The sequence below is a fragment of the Bombina bombina genome, chromosome 1 (assembly GCF_027579735.1).
Source record: "Bombina bombina isolate aBomBom1 chromosome 1, aBomBom1.pri, whole genome shotgun sequence".
Lineage (NCBI taxonomy): Eukaryota > Metazoa > Chordata > Amphibia > Anura > Bombinatoridae > Bombina > Bombina bombina.
Genome location: NC_069499.1, coordinates 181,324,225 through 181,348,713, shown reverse-complemented (window position 1 = coordinate 181,348,713; position 24,489 = coordinate 181,324,225). Strand labels below are relative to the sequence as shown.

Below are 24,489 nucleotides of genomic sequence, written 5' to 3'. Positions count from 1 at the left end.
TTCCAGCACAGTTTGGATCAATTCAGTCCAAAATCATTGGATTCAGAACATTGTTTCTCAAGGGTACAGAATAGGTTTCAAGGTAAGACCGCCTGTGAGAAGGTTCTTTCTCACGCGCATTCCAGTGAACCCAGTAAAGGCTCAGGCTTTCCTGAAGTGTGTTTCAGACCTGGAGTCTTCTGGGGTAATTGTGCCAGTTCCATATCTGGAAACGGGGTCTGGGGTTTTATTCAAATCTGTTCATTGTACCAAAGAAAGAGAATTCTTTCAGACTAGTTCTGGATCTAAAAATTTTGAATCGTTATGTAAGAATACCAACATTCAAGATGGTGACTATAAGGACTATTCTGCCTTTTGTTCTGCAAGGGCATTATATGTCCACAATAGATTTACAGGATGCTTATCTTCATATTCCAATTCATCCAGTTCACTATTAGTTCCTGAGATTCTCTTTTCTAGACAAGCATTACCAATTTGTTGCTCTTCCTTTTGGCCTAGCAACAGCTCCAAGGATCTTCTCAAAGGTTCTCGGTGCCCTTCTCCCTGTAATTAGAGAGCGGGGTATTGCGGTGTTTCCTTATTTGGACGATATCTTGGTACTTGCTCAGTCTTTACATTCTGCAGAATCTCACACGAATCAAGTTGTGTTGTTTCTTCAAGAATATGGTTGGAGGATCAATTTACCAAAAAGTTCCTTGATTCCTCAGACAATGGTAACCTTTTTAGGATTCCAAATAGATTCAGTATCCATGACTTTGTCTCTAACAGACAAAAGACGTCTGAAATTGGTTTCAGTTTGTCGGAACCTTCAGTCTCAATCATTCCCTTCAGTAGCTATATGCATGGAAGTTTTAGGTCTCATGACTGCAGCATCGGACGCGATCCCTTTGGCTCGTTTTCACATGAGACCTCTTCAGCTTTGCATGCTGAATCAATGGTGCCGGGATTATACAAAGATATCACAATTAATATCCTTAAATCCCAATGTTCAACACTCTCTGACGTGGTGGTTAAATCACCAGCGTTTAGTTCAAGGGGCCTCTTCTTCGTCCAACCTGGACTGTGATTTCATCAGATGCGAGTCTTTCAGGTTGGGGAGCTGTCTGGGGATCTCTGACAGCGCATGGGGTTTGGAAATCTCAAGAGGCGAGATTACCAATCAATATTTTGGAACTCCGTGCGATTTTCAGAGCTCTTCAGTTCTGGCCTCTTCTGAAGAGAGAATCGTTTATTTGTTTTCAGACAGACAATGTCACGACCGTGGCGTATGTCAATCATCAAGGTGGCACTCACAGTCCTCAGGCCATGAAAGAAGTATCTCGGATACTTGCATGGGCGGAATCCAGCTCCTGTCTAATCTCTGCGGTTCATATCCCAGGTATAGACAATTGGGAAGCGGATTATCTCAGTCGCCAGACTTTACATCCGGGAGAATGGTCTCTTAACCCAGATGTGTTTCTTCAGATTGTTCAGATTTGGGGGCTTCCAGAAATAGATCTGATGGCTTCTCATCTAAACAGGAAACTTCCCAGGTATCTGTCCATATCCAGGGATCCTCAGGCGGAAGCAGTGGATGCGTTGTCACTTCCTTGGAATTATCAACCTGGTTATATCTTTCCGCCTCTAGTTCTTCTTCCAAGAGTGATTTCCAAAATCATAATGGAACATTCGTTTGTACTGCTGGTGGCTCCAGCATGGCCACACAGGTTTTGGTTTGCGGATCTTGTTCGGTTGTCCAGTCGCCAACCTTGGCCACTTCCATTAAGGTCAGACCTTCTATCTCAAGGTCCGTTTTTCCATCAGGATCTCAAATCATTAAATTTGAAGGTATGGAGATTGAACGCTTAGTGCTTAGTCATAGAGGTTTATCTGACTCAGTGATCAATACTATGTTGCAGGCTCGTAAATCTGTGTCTAGAAAGATTTATTACCAAGTTTGGAAGACTTACATTTCATGTTGTTCCTCTCATAAGTTCTCTTGGCATTCTTTTCGAATTCCTAGAATTTTACAGTTTCTTCAGGATGGTTTGGATAAGGGTTTGTCTGCTAGTTCCTTGAAAGGACAAATCTCTGCGCTTTCTGTTCTGTTTCACAAAAAAATTGCTAATCTTCCTGACATTCGTTGTTTTGTACAGGCTTTGGTTCGTATCAAGCCTGTCATTAAGTCAGTCTCTCCTCCTTGGAGTCTTAATTTGGTTTTGAGAGCTTTACAGGCTCCTCCGTTTGAGCCTATGCATTCTCTGGATATTAAGTTACTTTCTTGGAGAGTATTGTTTCTTTTGGCTATCTCTTCTGCTAGAAGAGTTTCTGAATTATCTGCTCTTGTGAGTCTCCTTTTCTAATTTTTCATCAGGATAAGGCGGTTCTGCGGACTTCATTTAAATTTTTACCTAAGGTTGTGAATTCCAACAACATTAGTAGAGAAATTGTTGTCCCTTCGTTGTGTCCCAATCCTAAGAATTCTTTGGAAATATCTTTGCATTCTTTGGATGTGGAAAGAGCTTTGAAATATTATGTTGAAGCTACTAAAGATTTCAGAAAGACTTCTAGTCTATTTGTTATCTTTTCTGGTCCTAAGAAAGGTCAGAAAGCTTCTGCTATTTCTTTGGCTTCTTGGTTAAAACTTTTGATTCATCATGCTTATGTGGAGTCGGGTAAATCCCCGCCTCAGAGGATTACGACTCATTCTACTAGGTCAGTTTCTACTTCCTGGGCTTTTAAGAATGAAGCTTCTGTTGATCAGATTTGCAAAGCAGCAACTTCGTCTTCTTTGCATACTTTTACTAAATTCTACCATTTTGATGTCTTTTCTTCTTCAGAAGCAGTTTTTGGTAGAAAAGTTCTTCAGGCAGCTGTTTCAGTTTGATTCTTCTGCTTATAATTTCATTTTTTTTCATTATAAGATTAAAACTTTTTGATTTGGGTTGTGGATTCTTTTTTCAGCGGAATTGGCTGTCTTTATTTTTATCCCTCCCTCTCTATTGACTCTTGCGTGGAGTTCCACATCTTGGGTATTTGCTATCCCATACGTCACTAGCTCATGGACTCTTGCCAATTACATGAAAGAAAACCTAATTTATGTGAGAACTTACCTGATAAATTCATTTCTTTCATATTGGCAAGAGTCCATGAGGCCCACCCTTTTTGTGGTGGTTATGATTTTTTTGTATAAAGCACAATTATTCCAATTCCTTTTTGATGCTTTCGCTCATTTCTTATCACCCCACTTCTTGGCTATTCGTTAAACTGAATTGTGGGTGTTGTGGGGGGTGTATTTATAGGCATTTTGAGGTTTGGGAAACTTTGCCCCTCCTGGTAGGAATGTATATCCCATACATCACTAGCTCATGGACTCTTGCCAATATGAAAGAAATCAGGTAAGTTCTTACATAAATTATGTTTTTCAACTTTTCATGTCATTTTTTCAAATGAGTTAGTAATGATCATCCCTAAATGTAATAAATATATATTATCTCTATCCAGTTTGCAAAGGCTTCTTTGTTATTGAAAGTTCTTCTTATGTATGTTTCTTGCTCTGCAGATGATGTTCCACCACAGGATGTGAAGCCTGTAAGGGGAAAGTCACAGATTTCTCCTGATCCTGTAAAGGCCTCTGCAGAAAAGCAATTAGAACTCAGACTTTGTGACCTCCTTCTGGACATTGAAGAACGAATATACCAGGGTACTCTTGGAGCAATCAAGGTATTCAGTGTTCTCTATAGAAAATGTAGCCAGCCAGGTGGTGTTATAAAGTACCTGGGTAGGGGGGGCAGTGTAATACATTCTAATATTGAAAACATTGTCTGCACAACATCTAGCATTTTATTTAATGATAATTTGTGGAAAAAACATTGAAAAATCAGATGGATGGTGCACCCAAATAGTACCTGGATTAGGACACTGGTGTGTGTGTGTGTGTGTGTGTATATATGTATATATATATATATATATATATATGTATATATATATATATATATATATATATATATATACACACACATACCAACATTCAAGATGGTGACTATAAGGACTATTCTGCCTTTTGTTCTGCAAGGGCATCATATGTCCACAATAGATTTACAGGATGCTTAACTTCATATTCCAATTCATCCAGATCACTATCAGTTCCTGAGATTCTCTTTTCTAGACAAGCATTACCAATTTGTTGCTCTTCCTTTTGGCCTAGCAACAGCTCCAAGGATCTTTTCAAAGGTTCTCGGTGCCCTTCTCTCTGTAATTAGAGAGCGGGGTATTGCGGTGTTTCCTTATTTGGACGATACCTTAGTACTTGCTCAGTCTTTACATTCTGCAGAATCTCACACAAATCAACTTGTGTTGTTTCTTCAAGAACATGGTTGGAGGATCAATTTACCAAAAAGTTCCTTGATTCCTCAGACAAGGGTAACCTTTTTAGGTTTCCAGATAGATTCAGTACCCATGACTTTGTCTTTAACAGACAAAAGACGTCTATTGGTTTCAGTTTGTCGGAACCTTGAGTCTCAATCATTCCCTTCAGTAGCTATGTGCATGGAAGTTTTAGGTCTCATGACTGCAGCATCGGACACGATCCCCTTTGCTCGTTTTCACATGACACCTCTTCAGCTTTGCATGCTGAATCAATGGTGCCGGGATTATACAAAGATATCACAATTAATATCCTTAAATCCCAATGTTCAACACTCTCTGACGTGGTGGTTAAATCACCAGCGTTTAGTTCAAAGAGCCTCTTTTCTTCGTCCAACCTGGACTGTGATTTCAACAGATGCGAGTCTTTCAGGTTGGGGAGCTGTCTGGGGATCTCTGACAGCGCAGGGTGTTTGGAAATCTCAAGAGGCGAGATTACCAATCAGTATTTTGGAACTCCGTGTGATTTTCAGAGCTCTTCAGTTCTGGCCTCTTCTGAAGAGAGAATCGTTTATTTGTTTTCGACAGACAATGTCACGACCGTACCGTATGTCAATCATCAAGGTGGGACTCACAGCCCTCAGGCTATGAAAGAAGTATCTCGGATACTTGCATGGGCGTAATCCAGATCTTGTCTAATCTCTGCGGTTCATATCCCAGGTATAGACACTTGGGAAGCAGATTATCTCAGTCGCCAGACTTTACATCCGGGAGAATGGTCTCTTCATCCAGATGTGTTTCTTCAGATTGTTCAGATATGGGGGCTTCCAGAAATAGATCTGATAGCTTCTCATCTAAACAGGAAACTTCCCAGGTATCTGTCCATATCCAGGTATCCTCAGGCGGAAGCAGTGGATGTGTTGTCACTTCCTTGGAATTATCAACCTGCTTATATCTTTCCGCCTCTAGTTCTTCTTCCAAGAGTGATTTCCAAAATCATAATGGAACGTTCGTTTGTACTGCTGGTGGCTCCAGCATGGCCACACAGGTTTTGGTATGCGGATCTTGTTCGGATGTCCAGTCGCCAACCTTGGCCATTTTCGTTAAGGTCAAACCTTCTATCTCAAGGTCCATTTTTCCATCAGGATCTCAAATCATTAAATTTGAAGGTATGGAGATTGAACGCTTAGTGCTTAGTCATAGAGGTTTCTCAGTGATCAATACTATGTTGCAGGCTCGTAAATCTGTGTCTAGAAGGATTTATTACCGAGTTTGGAAGACTTGCATTTCACGTTGTTCCTCTCATAAGTTCTCTTGGCATTCTTTTCGAATTCCTAGAATTTTACAGTTTCTTCAGGATGGTTTGGATAAGGGTTTGTCTGCTAGTTCCTTGAAAGGACAAATCTCTGCGCTTTCTGTTTTTTTTTTTCACAAAAAAATTGCTAATCTTCCTGACATTCGTTGTTTTGTACAGGCTTTGGTTCGTATCAAGCCTGTCATTAAGTCAATCTCTCCTCCTTGGAGTCTTAATTTGGTTTTGAGAGCTTTACAGGCTCCTCCGTTTGAGCCTATGCATTCTCTGGATATTAAGTTACTTTCTTGGAAAGTGTTGTTTCTTTTGGATATTTCTTCTGCTAGATGAGTTTCTGAATTATCTGCTCTTTCTTGTGAGTCTCATTTTCTGATTTTTTTTTTTTTTTTTTCTTTATTAATCTTTTTATTGAAAATTTTTATGAATACAACCAATACAAAATCAAAGAGTGCAACATCAACGCTGCGATTACAGGTTTCTTGACATGACAATCATAGAAGAATCAAACTCAAAGTCATCAAATCATTTCAGTATTACAGCTGTTGTGTTCTAAGTCCAATCACACAATTAGAATTACTACTCTGATACGATTCTGGGGTTTGATTTAGTCATGGTCACAGCGTTGGTATTAGTATTACCAAGTGAGTATAATAACATAAATATAACAAAAAAAAAACACGAAACTACTTCCTGCAAAAAGAGCACCTTGTCTTGTAATCATCTATCTAATATTCGGAATTAGCTAATCAGGTAATTAAAAGAATTTGTGATCTATATGTGTTTAAAGTTGTTTGATAGCTCCAGAATAAGACTCCCAGTAAAACCACATGTCATAGTATGATGCCAATTGGTTTGTTTTAAAAAAATAATATCTTTCTAGCAATAGGGCTCCCTTCACCTTTTCCCTCCACTCATCTATTGTAGGGATCTTGTCAGTTCGCCATGCGGCTGCTATGAGCTGCTTAGCCGAATTAAGCATAATATGGCCAAGGTTCCTTCTTATTTTACATTTAATATTGCTTAATATATTGAATAGACAGATTTGGGGTGAGATGACAGCATCGCATGTTAAGGCCAAATTTATTTCATCTATTATCTTTCCCCAATATGTGTTTATTGTAGGACATGACCACCAAATGTGGCCCATAGTGCCTATTTCTTCCCTGCATCTCCAACATTTTTCATTGGCTAAGGGAAAGAGATGCTTCATTCTATTTGGAGTTAGATACCAGCGAAACAATACTTTGTAATTTGTTTCTAGAGCTGCCGTAGTGTGTGCTGAGTGGGCTATGGTCCTAAATATATTTTCCCATATCTTAGGATCTTGAGGTCCAAGTAGATCTCTTTCCCAGCTTTTCACAAAATTATGAGGGTTGGGCTTTGTAGCTGTAAGCAACAATTTATACATAGAGGAGATAATCCCTTTTGGTGGAGAGCTAGATAAGCACATCTGTTCAAATAATGTTAGGGGCCTTGTCAGCATTGTTCTGTTCCTATGTGTCATGATGTAGTGGCGTGTCTGATGGTACCTCATCCACTGACTAAAAAACCGCCCACCCAATTCTTGTAGGTCTTCAATAGGCAACAATTTCTCCTTTTTGAGTAATGTTATGACTGGAATGTGACCCTTTAGACTATTGTCACCCTCAGTGTTATACTTTTGGCCTTCTGGAAACTCCGGGTTAGCTAGAATTGGTGTCAAAGGTGAATGTGCACTGGAGAGTCCCTTATATCTATCCCGGGTGTATATCCAATCTGATATAGTCGATCCTACAGTGGCTGTGAAAGTGTTCTGTGATTTAGCTAAAGCTGTAGGTAACCAGCACATGCCTCCTAGTTGGGGTACCCCTGAGATGTCATGTTCTAATTGTATCCAGTGTTTATAGTCACTACTATTATTTCTACTCCATTCTAAGATTCTTTGTAGGGATATAGCTTGTTTATATAATAAGATATTAGGTACTCCTAATCCTCCCGAGTCTTTATTAGCATATAGTGAGATTTTGGCTACTCTTGGTGGTTTCCCTTTCCATATAAAGCTGTTCATTATTTTCTGTATTTTTCTTATGTATATGAGAGTATGTGGTAAGGGTAAGGTTTGTAATATATACAAGACTTTTGGCAGAAGTACCATCTTAACCGTATTCATTCTCCCTATCCAGGATATATTTTTAGACATCCAGGATGATGCCTGAGTAGAGATAGTTTGTAATAACTTAGTATAGTTAATAGTGCGGATTGAGTCTAGACTGTTTGTTAAATGTATGCCCAGATATTTTATGGTTTTCATCTGAATTGCAAAATCACATTCATTTTGTATAGTGGTGATGGTGTTTTGGGGGATATGTAGTGGCAAGAGTTCCGATTTACTAGAATTTACTGAAAAGTTTGATACTTCTCCATACTCTTTCAGTTCCTTCTGCACCGCGGGGAGAGACCTTAAGGGGCTTGACAGAGACATCAGAACGTCGTCTGCAAACATGGATAGCTTATATTCTCTTTTTTTAACAATTATACCTCCAATGTTTTCGTTTAATCTAATTTTACATGCAAAAATTTCTAGTGATAAAATGAATAGTAATGGGGACAGTGGGCAGCCCTGTCGGGTACCATTTCGGATTTCAAATTGTTCAGAGAGAGTACCGTTTATTTTAATTTGGGCTGTGGGGAAGGAGTATAGGGCCATAATTTTGTTTATAAATGCCTTTGGTATATTAAATTTGGTGAGTACTGATTCTAGAAAGGTCCAATCTAGTCTATCGAACGCTTTCTCAGCATCCGTTGATAATAGCACTGAAGGTATTTTGTTTTTATTGATAAATTCTATGATGTTTAAAAGTTTCACAGTATTGTCTCGGGCCTCCCTCCGCGGCACAAAACCCACTTGGTCTGGAGATATTAATGATGGAAGAAGAGTATTTAGCCTAGAGGCCAGGACCTTGGCAAAAATTTTTAGATCAAGGTTCAGTAAGGAAATGGGTCGAAAATTAGCTGGTGTGTTGGGTTTTTTCCCCGGTTTGGGAAGGACTGTGATGGCTGCTTGTAACATCGTTTCCGGTAGGTCGTCCCCTTTGTCTATTTGTTGCAATGTATTTAGAAGGTGGGTTGTCAGTATATGTGAATATAGTTTGTAGTAGGAACCCGAGAACCCATCTGGGCCAGGTGCCTTTTCAGGTTTTAATGATTTTATTGCATCACTGATTTCCTTATAGCTTATTGGTGCCTGCAACATTTCACTGTCCTTTTCTGAAATGGTTGGGACCTTAACTGCCTTTAAATATTCATTACATTTACTTTTGTGATCTATTTGGGATCTGTTGGGGAAGAGGTTATATAGTGTGTGGTAATATTGTTTAAATGTGTCTGCTATCTGTTTGGTATCTTCTACTTTCTCCCCTCTAGAGTTATTAATTGTGTGAATATAAGTTTTTGCTTGTTTGGTTTTAAGTAGTCTAGCCAACTGTCTGCCAGGTTTCCCAGCCTCACTATAAAATTTCTGTTTAAGTTTGAAAGCTATTCCTTGGGCTTTGATGTGTAGGTGAGAAGTTAATTTTGATCTGTAAAATTTTAATTGTTGGAAAATAGAATCATTTTGTGGATGGAGTTTGTGTAAGTAGTCTAGTTGTGAGATTTCCTTGGCAATGTGTTGGTATTCCTCTCTCTGTTTTTTTATTTTTTTAGCTCTAATTTGGATCAGTAAGCCTCTTATGTAACTTTTATGCGTCTCCCACACTATTGCTGGTGGCATATCTGCTTGGACATTTCTATGAAAAAATTCTTGTAATTCAGTTTCTAGGGTCTTATGTGTCTCTGGATCTAGGAGCAATGATTCGTCTAATCTCCAGCTGAATTCTCTGATTGGAGCTGATGGCCAATTGATAGAGCATCTGACCATAGAGTGATCTGACCATGCAGTGTGTGTAATATTTGATGTAGTTGCGTGAGATAGGGTAATGTGATCAAGAAAAATATAGTCAATCCTTGAGTGGGATTTATTTGGACTGGAAAAAAAGGTGTAATCCCTCCGTACCGGGTTGGCTACTCTCCAAGGGTCGTGTAATCCTAGTGTCTTAACGAGATTCCACATGGCTTTGAGTTTGCTATGCGCTATGTGTATATTTGGGTTGGAGCTGTCTAACTTAGGGTTTAAAGGCAGGTTAAAATCACCCATGACTATCAGTTGTCCCTTTTGTATGTCTTGTATTAGAGGTATTATTGATTTATAAAAGGCTGCTTGTTTTTGATTGGGAGCGTAGATATTAACTAGCGTAACTACTTTATTATATAGGACACCACATACTGCTAGGAATCTGCCATCTGTGTCTTTTTTCTGGTCAATTAGTTGGAAAGGTATGGAGCTATGTATAAGGATGCTAACTCCATTTCTCTTTTTCGTAGTGTGAGAACTATGAAAGTGTTGAGAGAAGTTGTTATGGAAATATTTGGGGATGGAGCCTCTTTTGAAGTGTGTTTCCTGCAAACCTATGATCTCCCCTCCCTTGTGTGCTATGTCTCTCATAGCTAGCGATCTTTTATTAGGGACATTGAAACCTTTTACATTTTGTGTGACAAAATGAATATTTTTATCTGTCATATTGTTACCTTATCAGCTCCTACTCTGTGCTCGTGTAACATATTGCTCCCGAAAATGATGTTTCGTCTCTGCAGTCTGAAACCTAAACATAATCTAACAACAAGAACTATAGCAAAACAATAGAACATTAAAACATAAAAAACATAAACATTTTTAACTCTATATAAACAATAGAGGGTAAATAGCAATGAATTCCTAGGAGGAAAACATTCAGCCCTCGAAGTACAGCTATGCATATGACATTCTATCTAACCTGTCAAATTTTTCAATTGGCATGAAATTTTAAGATGCGAATGACTAGTGTTTATAACAGGACCTTTAAAGCCATCTTGAGGTCTCTTTCATCAATATACGTGAGGCCTTTCTCACTCTTGTAATCCAGAGCAACCATAGAATCTTCTTTTTTTTTTCTTTTTTTTTTTTTTTTTTTTTTTTTTTCCTTTATTTATAAAAAGGATACTGTCCATCAATTCAGGTCTTGAAGTCTGAGGAAGAAGAGTTCTTTGTTCGACTGTTGCGAACCATCTGCCACTCCTTACGTTGCGGTAGTGAGGTTGTTTGTGAGGTAGGAGTGACAGTGGAGTCCTGACCAGTAACAGTGTCCCCATCTGGTGAGGGAATTTCCAGCTTCCTGCAGAAGTCTTCTATTTCTGTGATAGATGAGCAAATTGCTCTCCTGTTTTTCCAGATGACTGTGAGTTGGAAAGGGTGACCCCATCTATAGGGTATGTTTCTGGCTTGTAGATGTTTTGTGAGGATTGAGAGTTCTTTTCTCCTGGCCAGGGTTCTAGCCGATAAGTCAGCGAAGAATTGCAGAGTAGCTCCATCTTTTTGTATTGGTCTCTTGTCTCTAGCTGCGGTCATGAGGCACTCCTTCATTTGATAATTTGTTATTTTTATGATCACGTCTCTGGGTGGTGCCGCTTCAGGGGGTCTGGATCTTAAGGCACGATGGGCTCTGTCTATTCCTACTTCTGAATTATCTGTAGGGTCTCTGAGCTGAGAGAATAGGGATTGTAGGTATTCTTGTAGAGTTGAAGAGTCGACTGTTTCCGGGATACCACGTATCCTGATATTGTGCCTTCTGGACCTATTCTCTAGGTCCTCTATTTTATCTTCTAACTGACGGACAGTTTGGTCTTGAAGATCCAGATGATCATTCACTTTTGAAATGCATAAATCATGTTCCTGGACATGTTCTTCCAAGACATTAACTCGATTCCCAATTTCTGTGATGTCTTTTTTCAGTTCTGATATTTCATCTTTAATGCACTGTTTTACTTGAGTAATGAGTGAAGAGAAGTCTTGCTTTGATGGTATAGAAGAGATCACTGATTGTGGAATGGAGACCATGGTATCTTCTTCATCTGAAGCAGAGTCAGATGAGCTAGATGAATGTAGGTATTGAGATTTTTGTGGTGTGGCGGGGTCATCAAGTGGTGTGGGTAAAGCTGCTGCTTTAAGGTATTTATCCATTGAAGGATTGCTTCTGTTCCCATTTTTGTTTTGTTTAACTTTTTGTGGGTCTTTTTTTGGCGACATTTTGATTGCAGGTGTCACTGTAGTTTTGAAGTTTGCTCTAAATGTGTGGTATTTTCTGTAAGTAATGCCTCAGTATAGTTGCCAGCAGCAAGAAGTATAGATTGTCGGCTAGTCCCAGCAATAGTATCAAGAATCTTGTTGCGGTTGTGATTGCATATATTTTCAGCTGGGTTATAGACAGGGATTCCCCCTGTGATATTGCATAATAGATTCTAGCCTCGGTGTCAATAATGCTGCCTGTCAGATACAGCTATGAAAGAATTAAATCTGTATTCACATATAGATTCTTGCAGTATTCTTATTTAAGCAATTTCAGTATCTCAGTGTTAATAATGCTGCATGACAGATACAGCTATGAAGAGATTAAATCTGTATTCACAAATAGATTCTTGCAGTATTCTTATTTAAACAGTTTCAGTGTCTCATTGTTAGTAATGCTGCATGGCAGATACAGCTATGAAAGAATTAAATCTTTATTTTCATGCAGATTCTTGCAGTGTTCTTATCTAAACAATTACAGTGACTCAGTGTTTATAATGCTGCATGACAGATACAGCTATGAAGAGATTTAATCTGTATTCACAAATAGAGTCTTATTTGAACAGTTTCAGTGTCTCAATGTTAGTAATGCTGCATAGCAGAAACAGCTATGGGAAAATTAGAACTTTATTTTCATGCAGATTTTTGCAGTAGTCTTATTTAAAACAATTTCAGTCTCATTGCAAACCCTGCCAGAAGGGCTTAGATTAACTTAACTCCGGTTATTTTGTGTAGCTTTAGTAAATCCCCTTGTTGATCATTTTAGGTGTATAAGTGAAAAAATAGGGAGGAATGTTTTCCCCTTGTATATGCAGCCTTTCCATTCTTTTTTTTCTGTTTTTTCAGGCTTCGGATTTGTGTGTATAATGAAATAGTGTCTCTTTACATTTGCCCCTTGTTTTCTATATGCTTGGATAGACTGTAGGCAGCTACTTCTGTGCTCTGATGGCTAGGTGTTGTGATCAGTAGCTAGCTGAATTGAAAGTGCGTATGTCGCACCAAGATGGCGGATACCGGAGATCTGTGGAGCGGTCCTAGGGGCATTAGGAGATGCATGCATGTAAATAAGTTGATATCTTACCCCATAGTCGCCGATCACCCTTTGCTAGGTTCTTAGATGAGGTAATCCGGTTGCGGTAAGGGTAACTTCTGTCGGTTAGGATCTGTAGTTTGGAGTGGTCGGATCATTCCCGGTATAGTGCATTTTTAGTGATCTGATGTTGTGTCTCTATCAGGATCAAAGCCGGGACATATGGATCGCCAATAAGTGTGGTTTTGATGCGTTTTAGGTGGCTCAATGTGTACTTTTTGGGCTGAAGCGCCGGAGCTCACCTAATGTGCGGCCATCTCTATCCAGAGCCGGCTCCGCCCCCCCTCCTTTTCTGATTTTTCATCAGGATAAGGCGGTTTTGCGGACTTCATTTAAATTTTTACCTAAGGTTGTGAATTCCAACAACATTAGTAGAGAAATTGTTGTCCCTTCATTGTGTCCTAATCCTAAGAATTCTTTGGAAAAATCTTTGCATTCTTTGGATGTGGTAAGAGCTTTGAAATATTATGTTGAAGCTACTAAAGATTTCAGAAAGACTTCTAGTCTATTTGTTACCTTTTCTGGTCTTAAGAAAGGTCAGAAAGCCTCTGCTATTTCTTTGGCTTCTTGGTTAAAACTTTTGATTCATCATGCTTATGTGGAGTCTGGTAAATCCCCGCCTCAGAGGATTACGGCTCATTCTACTAGGTCAGTTTCTACTTCCTGGGCTTTTAAGAATGAAGCTTCTGTTGATCAGATTTGCAAAGCAGCAACTTGGTCTTCTTTGCATACTTTTACTAAATTCTACCATTTTGATGTTTTTTCTTCTTCTGAAGCAGTTTTTGGTAGAAAAGTTCTTCAGGCAGCTGTTTCAGTTTGATTCTTCTGCTTATAATTTCATTTTTTTTTTCATTATAAGATTAAAACTTTTTGATTTGGGTTGTGGATTCTTTTTTCAGCAGAATTGGATGTCTTTATTTTTATCCCTCCCTCTCTAGTGACTCTTGCGTGGAGTTCCACATCTTGGGTATTTGCTATCCCATACGTCACTAGCTCATGGACTCTTGCCAATTACATGAAAGAAAACATAATTTATGTAAGAATTTACCTGATAAATTCATTTCTTTCATATTGGCAAGAGTCCATGAGGCCCACCCTTTTTGTGGTGGTTATGATTTTTTGTATAAAGCACAATTATTCCAATTCCTTGTTGATGCTTTCGCTCCTTTCTTATCACCCTACTTCTTGGCTATTCGTTAAACTGAATTGTGGGTGTGGTGGGGGTGTATTTATAGGCATGTTGAGGTTTGGGAAACTTTACCCCTCCTGGTAGGAATGTATATCCCATACGTCACTAGCTCATGGACTCTTGCCAATATGAAAGAAATGAATTTATCAGGTAAGTTCTTACATAAATTATGTTTTTATGTTCCTTTTCACAAGGAACACTATTAGTTTGAGTTTTGCATCTCTGAATAGGCATTTTCAGTTTGCTATACCATTTATTGCTACAGCTCCAAGAATCTTCACAAATCTTTATTGTACCCTTCTGTCAGTAATCAAGCTCCATTTTTATATTTAGCAGAATCTCACACCAACAGACTGTTTTTTCTTCAGCAGCATGGTTGGATAATCAATTTTCCAGAGAGTTGTTTGGTTCCTCAGACAAAGGTTACTTTTCTGGGCTTACAAATAGATTCGGCTTCTATGAGAATATCTTTAACGGAGCTGAGAAGGTTGAAGTTGATGTCAGCTTGTCTAAACCTTTAGTCTTTTTTTCCCCTCAGTTGCTCTTTGCATTGAGATGTTATGTCTCATGATTGCTACATTAGATGCTGTTCAGTTTGCTTGGTTTCACATGAGGCTTCTTAGTATGCTTTTTCAGCTGTGCAGGGATTATACTCTGCTTTCTTATGAGAACTTTTTTAGATCACAAAACGGGTCAGTCTCTATCTTTGTGGCTGAAACAGCTTAATATGCTTCCTACTTGGACTGTGATTACAGTTGCAAGTCTTTCAGGTTGTGGAGCTGTTGGGGGTCTCTGAGAGCACAAGGGGTTTAGACACCTCAGGATGCAAAGTTGCCAAAAAATATTCTGGAACTCCATACTATTCTCTGGGCTCTTCAGATTTGGCCTCAGTTGAACAAGAAGTCTCATCTCAGATTTTCAATCGGACAACGTCACATCAGTGGCTTATATCAATCATCAAGGGGGAACTTGCAGTTCTCTAGCCATGAGGGGAGTGTCTTGAATTCTCTAATGGGCAAAAGACAATCTTTGTCTAATTTCTGCTTTTTATATTGGTCGTCATTCTCTGCATTCATGGGAGTGGTCTCTCCATCAGGATGTTTTCAACCAGATTGTAGATCTTTGGGTGCTCCCTGAGATAGATCTGATGGCCTCTCTGTTAAACTCACTTACTTTCCAGTTACTTTGCAAGGTCCAGGAATTTGTGGATGCTCTAGTAAGTCCTTGTTCCTTTAAGCTTGGCTATGTGTTTCCTTCTCTGGTTCTTCTTCCCAGAGTAATTTCAAAGATCAGGCAAAAGAATCAGTATTTCTCTTGTAAGGTGTATCCAGTCCACTGGTTCATCCATTACTTGTGGGATATTCTCCTTCCCAACAGGAAGCTGCAAGAGGACACCCACAGCAGAGCTGTCTATATAGCTCCTCCCCTAACTGCCACCCCCAGTCATTCTCTTGCAGCTCTCGACAAGATAGGAAGTATCAAGAGATATGTGGTGACTTAGTGTAGTTTTACCTTCAATCAAAAGTTTGTTGTTTTAAAACGGTACCGGCGTTGTACTGTTTTACTCTCAGGCAGAAATTAGAAGAATTCTGCCTGGAGGTTGATGATCTTAGCGGTTTGTAAATAAGGTCCATTGCTGTTCTCACACATAACTGAAGAGTGTGGGACAACTTCAGTTGGGGGAACGGTCTGCAGATTACCTGCTTTGAGGTATGTTCAGTATATTTATTTCTAGAGAGATGAATGAGTTCTAGAAAATGCTGACAGAGCCTTGTGTATTTGAGGTAAGCCCGATGCAGTGATTTAACAGCAACTGGGATCATGCTTACAAAACAGGGTAATACTCTTATTACTTAGTGACAGTTAAACGTTTACATGAATTCAAAAATAGGACGTTTTTTTCTTTGAGGGAGATAACTCTTTATTTGGGGCCTAGTTTCCACATGGCTAATCAGATACTCCTAGGAGTATTTTCTTAAGGCCCCTCTGGCATCCAGTACATGGTGGGAGGGGCCTATTTTAGCGCTCTAAATGCGCAGTTTTAATTCAGACTGAGACATCCAGCTTCCCTAGAGGAGTCCTCTGGCACCTGAGGACCATTATAAGACGTTTATTTCTGCTCAAAATCGTACTTGAGGGCAGGTAGGAGCCTCGGCAGAGCTGTGGCAGGGTGCTTAACTGTCTTGTAACGTTTTTTAACGTTTTTAAATCCGGTTTGGGGCCTAAGGGGTTAATCATCCATTTGCAAGTGGGTGCAATGTTGCTTTAGTCCCTTACACACACTGTAAAAATTTCAAAGACTTTACTATATTTTTACACTGTTTTGCAGTTTAAGTGTTAGTTTTTTTCTCTTAAAGGCACTGTAACGTTTTTGTTTAATTGCTGTTTCACCTTTATTAAAGTGTTTTCCAAGCTTGCTTGTCTCATTACTAGTCTGTTAAACATGTCTGACATAGAGGAAACTCCTTGTTCAATATTTTTAGAAGCCATGGTGGAACCCCCTCTTAGAATGTGTACCAAATGTACTGAAATTTCTATAAACTATAAAGACCATATTATGGCGCTTAAAGATTTATCTCCAGGGGATTCTCTGACTGAAAAAGGGAGATAATGCCATCTAGCTCTCCCCATGTGTCAGAACCTATAACTCCCGCTCAAGTGACGCCAAGTACATCTAGCACGTCTAATTCTTTTACCTTACAGGACATGGCGGCAGTTATGAATGCTACCCTCACAGAGGTATTTTCCAAACTGCCAGGGTTACAAGGAATGCTCTGGGGCTAGAACTAATACAGAGCTTTCTGACGCTTTAATGCCTGTGTCCGATATACCCTCACAATACTCAGAAGCCGAGGCAGGTGAGCTTCTATCTGTGGGTGACATTTCAGACTCAGGGAAGGCGTTGCTTCAGTCTGATTCTGAAATGACAGCATTTAAATTTAAGCTTGAACACCTCCGCTTATTGCTTAGTGAGGTTTTAGCGACTCTGGATGATTGTGACCCCATTGTGGTTCCAGAGAAATTGTGTAAAATGGACAAATACTTTGCAGTGCCTGTTTACACTGTTTTTCCAGTCCCTAAGAGGTTTTTTGGAAATTATTACTAAGGAATGGGATAGACCAGGTGTGCCGTTCTCTCCCCCTCCTGCTTTCAAAAAGATGTTTCCCATAGATGCCGCCGTACGGGACTCGTGGCAGACGGTCCCTAAGGTGGAGGGAGCAGTCTCTACCCTAGCTAAGCGTACAACTATCCCCGTCGAGGACAGTTGTGCTTTCCTAGATCCTATGGATAAAAAATTGGAGGGTCTCCTTAAGAAAATTTTTATTCATCAAGGTTTTATTCTCCAGCGTCTTGCATGCATAGCCCCAGTTACTGCTGCAGCGGCTTTTTGGTTCGAGTCTCTTGAGGAGACTCTGCAGGTGGAGACTCCGCTAGACGACATTCTAGACAGGATTAAAGCTCTTAAGTTAGCTAATTCCTTTATTTCTGACGCCGTTTTTCAGTTAACCAAACTAACGGCTAAGAATTCAGGTTTTGCCATTTTGGCGCGTAGGGCACTATGGCTTAAGTCCTGGTCAGCAGACGTTACTTCAAAGTCTAAGCTTCTTAACATCCCCTTCAAGGGACAGACCCTATTCGGGCCCGGTCTGAAGGAGATCATTTCTGATATTACTGGAGGAAAAGGTCACGCCCTTCCTCAGGATAGGTCCAATAAGAGGACCAAACAGAATAATTTTCGTTCCTTTCGAAACTTCAAGAGTGGCGCAGCCTCAGTTTCCTCTAATGCAAAACAAGAGGGAAATTTCGCCCAGTCCAAACCAGTCTGGAGACCTATCCAGGCTTGAAACAAGGGGAAGCAGGCCAAGAAACCTGCGGCTGCCTCTAAGACAGCATGAAGGAGTAGCCCCCAATCCGGTACCGGATCTAGTAGGGGGCAGACTTTCTCTCTTCGCCCAGGCTTGGGCAAGAGACGTCCAGGATCCCTGGGCGCTAGAGATCGTTTCCCAGGGATATCTTTTGGAATTCAAAGGTTCATCTCCAAAGGGGAGATTTCATCTCTCACATCTATCTGTAAACCAGATAAAGAGAGGCATTCTTACGTTGCGTTCAAGACCTACTGGTTATGGGAGTGATCCACCCAGTTCCAAGAAAGGAACAGGGGCTGGGTTTTTATTCAAACCTGTTTATAGTTCCCAACAAAGAGGGAACTTTCAGACCTATCTTGGATCTCAAGATCCTAAACAAATTTCTCAGGGTCCCATCCTTCAAGATGGAGACAATCCGAACCATCCTCCCTATGATCCAGGAGGGTCAATATATGACTACAGTGGACTTAAGATGCTTATCTCCACATTCCGATTCACAGAGATCATCATCAGTTCCTCAGGTTCGCCTTCCTAGACAGGCATTACCAGTTTGTGGCTCTTTCCTTCGGGTTAGCCACGGCACCAAGAATCTTTGCGAAGGTTCTAGGGTCCCTTCTGGCGGCTCTAAGGCCACGGGGCATAGCGGTAGCCCCTTACCTAGACGACATTCTGATTCAGGCGTCGAATTTTCAAATCTCCAAGTCCCATATGGACATTGTTCTGGCCTTTCTGAGGTCTCACGGGTGGAAAGTGAACATAGAAAAGAGTTCTCTCTCTCCTCTCACAAGAGTTTCCTTCCTAGGAACTCTGATAGATTCAGTAGAAATTAAAAAATTTCTGACAGAAGTCAGGATATCAAAACTTCTAACTTCTTGCTGTGCTCTTCATGCCACTTCTCGGCCATCAGTGGCTCAGAGTATGGAAATGATCGGCCTAATGGTAGCGGCAATGGACAGTTCCGTTTGCCCGCCTACATCTCAGACCACTGCAACTTTGCATGCTCAACCAGTGGAATGGGGACTACACAGATTTGTCTCCTCTGTTAAATCTGGATCAAGAGACCAGGGATTCTCTTCTCTGGTGGTTATCTCGGGTCCATCTGTCCAGGGGAATGAGTTTCCGCAGGCCAGAGTGGACTATAGTGACGACAGATGCCAGCCTTCTGGGCTGGGGCGCAGTCTGGAACTCCCTGAAGGCTCAGGGTTCGTGGACTCAGTGGCAATGTTGGAGGTTTCAAAGATAATTCTATGGGCAGAGGTTCACTCTTGCCATCGCTCAGCTATCCATATCCCAGGAGTAGAGAACTGGGAGGCGGATTTTCTAAGTCAGCAGACTTTTCATCCGGGGGAGTGGGAGCTCCATCCGGAGGTATTTGCTCAGCTGATTCAACTATGGGGCAAACCAGAACTGGATCTTATGGCGTCTCGTCAGAAAGCCAAGCTTCCTTGTTACGGGTCCAGGTCAAGGGATCCCCAGGCAGCACTGATAGATGCTCTAGCAGCGCCCTGGTCCTTCAGCCTGGCTTATGTGTTCCCACCATTTCCTCTCCTCCCTCGTCTGATTGCCAAGATCAAGCAGGAGAGAGCTTCGGTGATTTTGATAGCACCTGCGTGGCCACGCAGGACTTGGTATGCAGATCTGGTGGACATGTCATCCCTTCCACCATGGTCTCTGCCGCTGAGGCAGGACCTTCTGCTCCAAGGTCCATTCAAACATCCAAATCTAATTTCTCTGCGGCTGACTGCTTGGAGATTGAACGCTTGATTTTATCAAAACGTGGTTTCTCCAAGTCGGTCATTGATACCTTAATTCAGGCTCGAAAGCCTGTCACCAGGAAAATCTATCATAAGATATGGTGTAAATATCTTCATTGGTGTGAATCCAAGGGTTACTCATGGAGTAAAGTCAGGATTCCTAGGATATTATCCTTTCTCCAAGAAGGATTGGAGAAGGGATTGTCAGCTAGTTCCTTAAAGGGACAGATTTCTGCTCTGTCTATTCTTCTACACAAGCGTCTGGCAGATGTTCCAGACTTCAGGCGTTTTGTCAGGCTTTAGTTAGAATCAAGCCTGTGTTTAAACCTGTTGCTCCACCATGGAGTTTAAATTTAGTTCTTAAAGTTCTTCAAGGGGTTCCGTTTGAACCACTGCATTCCATAGATATCAAGCTTTTATCTTGGAAAGTTCTGTTTTAGGTAGCTATCTCTTCGGCTCGTAGAGTTTCAGAGTTATCTGCCTTACAGTGTGATTCCCCTTATCTGATTTTCCATGCAGATAAGGTAGTTTTGCGTACCAAACCTGGGTTTCTTCCTAAGGTGGTATTTAATAAGAATATCAATCAGGAGATTGTTGTTCCGTCACTGTATCCTAATCCTTCTTCAAAGAAGGAACGTGCTTTAAAGTTTTATTTACAAGCTACTAAGGATTTTCGTCAAACATCTGCATTGTTTGTTGTCTACTCTGGACAGAGGAGAGGCCAAAAGGCTTCGGCATCTTCTCTTTCTTTTTGACTGAGAAGCATAATCCGTTTAGCTTATGAGACTGTTGGCCAGCAGCCTCCTGAAAGAATTACAGCTCATTCCACTAGAGCGGTAGCTTCCACATGGGCTTTTAAAAATGAGGCCTCTGTTGAACAGATTTGTAAGGCGGCGACTTGGTCTTCGCTTCATACTTTTTCTAATTTCTACAAATTTGATACTTTTGCTTCCTCAGAGGCTATTTTTGGGAGAAAGGTCTTGCAGGCAGTGGTGCCTTCCTTTAAGTTCCTGCCTTGTCCCTCCCTTCATCCGTGTCCTAAAGCCTTTGGTATTGGTATCCCACAAGTAATGGATGAACCCATGGACTGGATACACCTTACAAGAGAAAACAATATGTATGCTTACCTGATAAATTTCTTTCTCTTGTGGTGTATCCAGTCCACGGCCCGCCCTGTCACTTTAAGGCAGGTGTTTTTTTTTTTAAACTACAGTCACCACTGCACCCTATAGTTTCTCCTTTTTCTTGTCTTCGGTCGAATGACTGGAGGTGGGGGTTAGGGGAGGAGCTATATAGACAGCTCTGCTGTGGGTATCCTCTTGCAACTTCCTGTTGGGAAGGAGAATATCCCACAATTAATGGATGAACCCGTGGACTGGATACACCACAAGAGAGAGAAATTTATCAGGTAAGCATAAATTTTGTTTTTTTTATATTGTCAGATTCAAAGTTAAAGTTTGGTCCTTGGTTAGGGTTAGTTTGTTTTACTTATTTAAGGGACATTAAACACTGAGATAACATAACATGTTAAGTATATGCAGTAAAGCAAATTTCCAGCATTTCATTATTTTTGTTCTTTTTTCTGAAAATTGTGAATTTACAAATTACTGTTAAAATTGGAATTGTAGACTTAAAATTTAACGCTGTTATGTTCTACACAGTAATTGGTAACACACTCTAGTGACTTATTTAGAGTTGTTTTAATTGATCTTTGCAGAGAAACATAATTTATGCTTACCAGATAAATGCCTTTCCTTCCTGGCAGGGAGAATCCACGACTTCATTCATGAAGGTGCCAGAGGAAATAATATAAAAAAGGAAGCGCCCATCAAAAAATAAATTAAGGGCGGGGTTGTGGACTCTCCCTGCCAGGAAGGAAAGGAATTTATCTGGTAAGCATAAATTCTGTTTTCCTTCTATAAGGCATGGAGAGTCCACGACTTTATTCCTTACTGTTGGGAAAACTATACCCAAGTTCCAGAGGACACTGATTGAATAACCGGAGGGAACAAAAAAAAGAGACGGACCCTATTCCGATGGCACCACAGCCTGCAAAACTTTTCTCTCGAAAGCTGCTACAGCCGAAGCAAACACATCAAACTTGTAAAATTTAGAAAAAAAGTGTGTAAGGAGGACTTGGTAGCCGCCTTACAAATCTGATCCATAGAATCTTCGTTCTTAAAAGCCCAGGAGGAAGCTAGTGCAATGAGCTGTCACCCTGCTGTCTCATAAGCTTTGACTTTTCTCAACTAGAAAGATAGGGAAGTCGTATAGTAGCCTTCTGCCCCTTACGCTTCCCTATATATATGACAAACAAAGAGGAAGATTGTCTGAATTCCCTAGTAGCCTGAAGATAGAGCTTCAAGGCACGAACCACATCCAGATTGTGAAGCAAGCGTTCCTTCGCTGAAGGATTAGGACACAAGGAAGGAACAGCAATTTCTTGATTAATGGTCCAACACCATCTTAGGGAGGAACCCTAATTTAGAATGTAAAACCGCCTTATCAGCATGGAAAACAAGATAAGGGGAGTCGCATTGTAAAGCATAAATCTCAGAAACTCTGCGTGCAGGGGCAATAGTCAACATAAAAAGAACCTTCCAAGATAACAATTTAATGTCAACAGTATGCAATTAGTTAAACGAAGCCTGCTGCAAAACACTAAGAACAAGATTTAGGCTCAAAGGCGGAGCCCAAGATCTAAACACAGGTCTGATCCTAGTCAGAGCCTTAACAAAGGACTGCACATCCAGAAGCTCAGCCAATCTCTTGTTCAGTAACACCGACAGGGCAGAAATCTGTCCCTTCAGGGATCTAGCAGATAGACCCTTCTCCATTCCATTCTGGATAACACTGTCAGAGAACCCTCTCTTGGCTAAGACTAAGCGTTCAATCTCCACACAGTCAGCCTCAGAGAATCTAGATTTTGATGAACGAAGGAACCCTGTATCAGCAGATCTCTGCGACAAGGTAACCTCCACTGAGGAGATGAAGACATCCCCACCAGATCCGCAAACCACGTCCTTCGCGGTCACGATGTAGCAATCAGAATCACTGATGTTCGCTCCTGCTTGATGCGAGCCACCACATGAGAAGCGGTAATTGAGGAAGAAGATATATGAATCTGAACCTCCATGGTACTGATAGGACATCTATCAATTCTGCCTGAGGATCCTTCGACCCATACCTTGGTAGCTTGGTATTGAGGTGGGATGCCCTGAGATCTATGTCTGGCGTCCCCCACTTGCTGATTTATCTCTGCAAACACCTCTGGTGGAGAGACCATTCCCCTGGATGAAAGGATTGCCTGCTGAGGAAGTCCGCTTCCCAGTTGTCCACACCTGGAATGTGGATCGCTGAAAGTGTACATCTGTGAGTCTCCGCCCACTCTAGTATATGAGATACTTCTCTCATCGCCAAGTAACTTCTCGTTCCCCCCCTAATGGTAGATGTAGGCAAACAAGGTTATATTGTCTGATTATCTGATAAACTGGGATGAACCCAGAAGGGGCCAAGCCTTCAAGGCATTGAAGATTGCCCGGAGTTCCAAAATATTGATCGGAAGGGAGGACTCCTCCTGAGTCTACAGACCTTGTGCCTTCTTGGCACCCCAAACAGCTCCCCAGCTGGAAAGGCTTGCGTCCATAGTCACAATCTCCCAGGACGGTCTCAAGAAGCAAGTGCCTTGGGGCAGATGATCTGGTCAGAGCCACCAAGAGAGCGAGCCTCTCGACAGGTTGTACAGCACGATCTGTTGAGACAGATCTGAATGGTCGTCGTTCCATTATCTCATTATGCATAGCTGTAAGGGTCTGAGATGGAATCTGGCAAAAGGAATGATGTCCATACAGGACACCATGAGTCCGATCACCTCCATACACTGAGCCACTTAGGGTCTCAAGGAGGCCTGGAGGGCAAAACATGCAGAAGTTAGCTTGCAACGTCTCTGATCTGTAAGGAATATTCTCATGCATATGGAGTTTATTATTGTCCCCAGGAAATTCACCCTTGTACTTGGAGTAAGAGAACTCTTTTCCAAGATTATCTTCCATCCATGTGATCGAAGAAGATTGAGAAGGGACTCCGAATGTTCTTCCGCTAGACGAAAAGATGGTGCCTGTACCAATATATCGTCCAGGTAAGGCACTACTGCAATACCTTATGTTCTAGCAAAAGCTAGAGGAGCCCCCAGAACCTTTGAAATTTTTCTTGTAGCAGTAGGTAGGCCAAATGGAAGAGTTATGAACTGGAAGTGCTGGTCCAGAAAGGCAAACCTCAGGAACTAAAAATGTTCCCTGTGTATCGGGATGTAAAGATATGCATCCTTCAGGTCTATTGTGGTCATAAACTGTCCTTCCTGAACCAGAGGAAGGATTGATAGTATTGTTTCCATCTTGAAAGAGGGAACACTCTGAAACTTCTTTATGCACTTTAGGTTCAGAATTGGACAAAAAGCTCCCCCCTCCTTTGGAACCACGAGAAGGTTTGAATAAAACCCCAAACCTCTTTCTGCTGTAGGTACTGGGACAATTACTCCTAGAGGAGAGATCCCGTACGCAACCTAAAAAGGCAGCCCTCTTTTCTGGTGTTGTAGACGGACTGGAGTAGGGATCTGCCCCTGGGCGGATGAGACTTGTATCCTATCCTGTATCCTTGAGATACAACTTCCAGGACCCAAGGATCCTGTACATCCTGGAACCAAGCGTCTGAAAAAGGAGACAGTCTGCCCCCTACTCTATCCGATCCCAGATCGGGGGCT

At 41.1% G+C, this 24,489-nt stretch overlaps 1 protein-coding gene across 4 annotated transcripts in view; it reads left to right on the top strand.

The window, feature by feature from the left end:
- The window catches only part of BAZ1A (bromodomain adjacent to zinc finger domain 1A), a 762,668-nt gene that overhangs the window by 567,153 nt on the left and 171,026 nt on the right, over positions 1-24,489 (top strand). For all 4 annotated transcript variants that reach the window (XM_053697759.1, XM_053697757.1, XM_053697758.1 and 1 more), the window contains exon 19: positions 3,542-3,702. In XM_053697759.1, coding sequence (XP_053553734.1) covers positions 3,542-3,702 — 161 coding nt within the window. The remainder of the gene's footprint in view (positions 1-3,541; positions 3,703-24,489) is intronic.